The 5,332-nt window shown below is 50.6% G+C and overlaps 1 protein-coding gene across 1 annotated transcript; it reads left to right on the plus strand.

Moving 5' to 3' along the window:
- The first annotated feature begins 78 nt into the window (after nt 1–78).
- SLC35A4 (solute carrier family 35 member A4) lies at nt 79–3,472 on the plus strand. Its single transcript, XM_090020391.1, has one exon. The coding sequence runs from the start codon at nt 80–82 to the stop codon at nt 1,055–1,057; it is 978 nt and encodes a 325-aa protein (XP_089876517.1). The 5' UTR covers nt 79; the 3' UTR covers nt 1,058–3,472.
- Nucleotides 3,473–5,332: the final 1,860 nt, after the last annotated feature.

A 5,332-nucleotide genomic window follows, 5' to 3' on the forward strand; every position in this document is an offset into this window, starting at 1 on the left:
TAGATTGATCTGGCCTCTATTGAGGCCCTGACCTGGAAAAGGGTTGGGTGCTATCCTTTGCTGTTTGCTGCAGTCTTTCATGAGGATGGTTATTACTGATGTTAGTATGGCTGGCTCTCTCCTCCACACTGCCACTGGGAGGCTCAGGAGAGGGCTGTGGGGTCTGATGCTGATCCTGTCTGTAGCTATCTATGGCGCTCATGCTCCCCTACTGACTCTGTGCAAAGTAGATGGGAAGATCCTATTCAGCTCCTCATCTGTTGTGGTCCTTATTGAGCTGACCAAGCTGGTACTCTCCTTACTCTTTTTGCTAATTTGGAACCGAAAACTACTGCGACGGTCTGTTTCATGGAATCATGCCGCCCCCTTTGCCCTCTCTGCACTATTATATGCTGCTAACAACAACCTTGTGGTTCACATGCAGCTCTTTATGGATCCTAGCACCTACCAGGTCCTAAGTAACTTGAAGATTGGCACCACTGCTCTCCTTTATAGCTTGTTCCTGCACCAAAGGCTCTCTCTGCGCAAGTGGCTGGCCCTCTTCCTGCTAACAGCTGCAGGGGTGAGCTACACCTACGGCGGTCTCCAGGATTTGCAGCACCCCACCAGCACCTCCAGAATGCAGCTCCACATCACTCTCCTTGGCTTGCTGCTGATTTCCATGTACTGTCTGATATCTGGCTTGTCTGCTGTTTATACTGAAGTCATCCTGAAAACCCAAGACCTGCCCCTGAACCTCCAGAACTTGTTTCTTTATTTCTTTGGAGTCCTGCTAAATGTGGTTGTCCATCTCTTGAGCAGCAGGGGGACTGGATTCCTGGAGGGATTCTCATCCTGGGTGCTGGTAATCATTGTCAGCCAGGCTCTGAATGGCTTGATCATGTCTGTAGTCATGAAGCACAGCAGTAATATTACCAGGCTGTTTGTGATCTCCTGCTCCATACTGGTGAATGCCCTGCTGTCTGTTGTACTCTTCAACCTGCAGCTCACCACCTTTTTCTTCCTCGCTGTCCTGTTAATTGGGTTGGCTGTTCACTTGTACTATGGAGCCACATAAGCTCTACCTCCCTGTCTTGCAAGATACAGCTGGTTATTGAGGCAACATCTGAGCAAGTGTGGGCTGTTTTGAGGGGATGGAACTACATGTCATCCTGTATCTCTTTTTTTATACAGCAAACATACTTTACTTCGGTCTGTCTACCTAGAAGATGGATCCTACTCAGAACCACTTTCTCTGAGGGGTGGGGAAGAGAGCATGGGGGATGTTTTGCCTACAGCCAAACACTAATTGTCATGACAAAGGAAGCTTGTCCATAGCTAGTGCATGTACAGCCAATAATTGGATCATTCCCATGCAGAGACCAATGCTAGGAGCAAGAGGAGGGAAACTGCTCATTGCTTTGTATTTTGCAGACATGGGACTTGATGCCATGATATGATAAGTCTTCAGCTCCCCATTGATTTCCTCCTCATCCCTTCACTTTGTAGATTCCCTTTTAGGGGACAGGTAAGAAGAGATCTTCCTAGGGAAGACCTAAAGTAGTGGGGCAGGAACATCAGATTGATGGATGTTCTAAAAGCCCCCTTCCTTTCTTCTCTCTTTGCCTATGCTCCCATCCCCAGGCCCTTTCTCAGGAGAGCACTGACTGTTTTCCTGACCACTGACAGCACTATTCCCAGGGTCATTTAGAAGGCATCCACTTAAGTGTTATGTGCTGCCTTCTCTGCCCCTGGGCTGTGCTGTTGCCTTTACAATGCTCTGGACCTTGATGGGCTCCCATGCATGACAGACTCAAAGTGCCTTTGAAGGGGTGTAGCATCCTTTGCAATCTGCTCAGTTTTTACTCTGAAGCAGAATCTGGAGCCTTGTGTTGCTGCAGTGTGTGGTGGCTGCCTTGCCCAGACCCCTCCTATCCTACATCCTGCTCTTGTGACAGAGCACCAAAGAACTGTCTCTTTTTCTCTTCTGTCACTAGTAGTGACTTCTGCCAGTGTATCACAAGGAGGTCCCATTGGAGTGACCAGCTCCTGGTTTGGTGTAGATGGGGAGTTTCAGCCTTATACATGCATATACTTGCCATCTATACCTAGCATGTACACTTTGGAAGATTCAGGTGTTAGTCTTTATTAAGTCTCCTTGATACCTGGGACCCCCCCAGGGCAAGAGTCTTGCTAGTACCACACTGTTCTCCAAGTACCGGAGTTCTGACTTTTCTGCTGTCACTCTCTATTTGTCTATAACTCTGTGTCTGTATAACAAAAATGCTCAATAGAACTTGTTACCAGAGTTCTCAGTTTTAGTGTCACATAGGAGCTGCTGTGGAGGCCAGAGGAAAGCCCTGTTGTTTGGGAAAGGATGGGCATCTTCCAGAATGGCAGGAATTCTTAGCAAATGCCCAGACCCAATTCAGAATCAGCTGGGAGCTTGTGCAGTTCTGGGGGAGGGGTAGTTTGGCAGTCCTGGAGAATGAATTGTGTTGTCACAGAGCAGGTATAGCAGTGACCATGGCAGTTCCCTTCCCCTTCCATGGTCTGGCCTCTATCTCTGCTCAGTACCTATGGTCCAGCTGTATTTTGATGTCTCAGTCTGGGCACTGGAATTGTCAGTCTGTGTCTGTTGCTGGGAATGTATCCCTTTGAAAATCTCTCTTTCTGTCCCCACCAGCCTCCCAGTCTATGGCTACAACTGAAGCTGAGGCAGGCAGCTCTATGCTCTGCCCTTGCTGGAGCAGGGTCCTGAGCAGCCAGCTTGGTGGGGAGGGCTTTACTTGGTGCCTTTGGTGCCAGAGCTCAACAGTGGTCTCTGTGCTGAGTGGGGTTCAGGTGCCTTTGAGGTGGGCCTAATGCTGCTGCTTTCTCCTCAGCTGGGAGCACAGCCTCTTTCTGAGGCTAGGAAGGAAACTTGTGCTGGCCCTCTAGCCTTGTGCTGCTTTTCTCCTGCACTTTTGGCCTGACTGGGCTGTAGGAATTTAACCTGTCAGCTTGCAGAACTACATAGGTGCTGCCCTGTAGGGTGGCATCTGTCTGCTCTGCACTCCTGCCAGCTCAGGCAACCCCAGCAGTGTGCATCCTGGCTGCTGCAGGGTGATCTCTTCTCTGTACATGCAGGCTAGACTCTACTACTGGGCAGCTACCTCCTCTCTCAAGCTGAATTCCCAATTTCCCTTTGTGCCAATCCCATCTTTGCAAGGAGGGACTGGGGCCAGGGAGGGGGTGCTCCTGCTTCACACCTCTGATTGGTACAAGACCTGTGGGCTTCTGGGGGGCGGGCTTATGGTGCACCTCTGCAGAGGGGTATTGTTTGGAGAGCACAGCTCCTAGCCTGTTTTATAAATGTTGGGATTGTATCTGGACTTACATGAACTTTGGTTGGATGTGGTTTGATGAGCATTTCTCCAATTAACCGATCAGCAAAGCCTGCTGTGGTTCAGTCATTAAAGTTTATGGATCACCAGGCCTGTGTGAATCGCATAACTGTCCTTTTTGCCAAAAAAGAGACTGGCCAGTTTGGTTTGGACCATTAATGAGTCTGTAGTGGCTCTAATGGTGATATCATGGGGCCCTTCACTCAGCTTGACAGGGTCAGAGGAGGGAGCTTGTTCAGTGGAGCTCAGCACCCATATGAACCCAACAGTGCGTAGGCTGTGGTATCTCATGGAGGGAACACAAACTTGCCTTTAGGTTCTGATCTGATTGGGTCCCCTGTGTTTTGATTTCCTAGGTTGTTTCAAATGTGCTTGCTATTCCTGTGGGGTGTGATTCCCTGGGGTCCTGGCATAAGGCTGTGGAGAGGAGGAAGGCTGTTTAACCCTCTCCTTTCAGCTTTCCCTTTGTAGAGAGAATCCTTGCTCTGGGTCAGATTGATAGAACCTGTCTATGTGCTTCCTGTGACTACTCCCAGAGCTGCAACCTAATGCTCTGTGCCCGTTCCCTGCAGTGCTGTAGTACATGTGCATAACAGGCTGTTGCTCTGACGCCTGCACCTTGGATGTCTGAATCCAAAGTGGGAATGAACCAGTAAGAAAGCAGCCCACCTGGCTGTGTGGTTTGACCCATGGCAGAGGCCTTAACACCCTACCTGGGAAGGAGAGGAGACCCCAGCTGCTGGTCCCATAGGTGTGAGCTGCTGGAAGGCTATAGCTTGCATTCTTGCTGCTGAGCAGTCTGGGTCCTGTCCTATGCTATAGCTACTTTACTCATTTGGGGTAAGATTTCCCATCTCTTAGTTACCTGGGCTCTGGATTCACTTTTGCTATTGTAGAGCTGGGTCACCGGGGTGGAATCCTGCAATAACCCAGCATTTAAGCCCCTTGGCTCCTGTTTGTACCACAGCTCTTCTAGGGGTGTTTCTTGCCTGTTTCACTTAACTGGGTGCTATGGCAAGTGTAGCCTGGGGATTGTGCCCAAGTAGCATGTGCTTTCACAGCATCCTGAGTGAAGAAGGGCTGTGGGTGCCTTAAGGTTCTTTTCCTGCTCTCAAGAGTCAGGTTAAAGGGGCCGTCAGTAAGGGCCTAAGAGTTTTTGGTAAGAAGGGAAACGGCTAGTTTTCAGCTACTGACTTGCAGGGACTAAGACTCTAATTACAGCCCGACAGTCAACACTGGAAGCCTCTATTAGACCCTTCCATCACTGCTTGGCTACTTGTAATAGTAGCTTGGTTGTCTAGAGCAGGGGTGTCCAACCTTTTTGAATGTGGGACCGGATCATGAACTTTTTATCGCCCAGTGGGCTGGCCAGCCATATTCAAAGACCTTACAGGAAGTGGTATCACATCAGGAAGTAATGTCACGTGACCTTTGACACCAATGGAGTTGCAGGCGTTGACATGTTGCTGGTTGATAGGGCATGCATACCCAGGTTAACATGGTACTGCAGGAGCTGCTTGGCTACAGCTGGGTTGACCTGGTGCTAGAGAAGCCACGGGGTTAAGCCAGGGTTGATCTGGGGCCCGACCAGCCTGCCGGTGCCATGCCCAGGTTGACATGGTGCTACAGGACCCACCTGGGCAGAACGGGGTCGGCATGCAGCTGAAGCCGGCTTCCCATGTGCTGCTGGGGGCAGGAGGAGACCAGCCAGGTCTGCACCGGCCAGCAGAAATGGCAGCAGAGCCGTGTGCTGCTTGGGACTGACCAGTACAGGCTCATCCTGTCCCGTGCGGCACACGGCTCGCTGCCGCTTCTGCTGGCCGGTGCAGACCCGGCCGGGCTCCTCCCGTCCACAGCAGGTCCAGGCCCTTGTACACTCTTGTCCTAATGCTGGGGGAAGGGGTCTATCACACTTATGTTCTGGAAGCTAATGGCAGCTGTAGTTTTACAGAGCATCTATGGCTTTA

The sequence above is a fragment of the Crocodylus siamensis genome, chromosome 10 (assembly GCF_052110815.1).
Source record: "Crocodylus siamensis isolate JL-2025a chromosome 10, ASM5211081v1, whole genome shotgun sequence".
In the NCBI taxonomy this organism is placed as follows: Eukaryota; Metazoa; Chordata; order Crocodylia; family Crocodylidae; genus Crocodylus; species Crocodylus siamensis.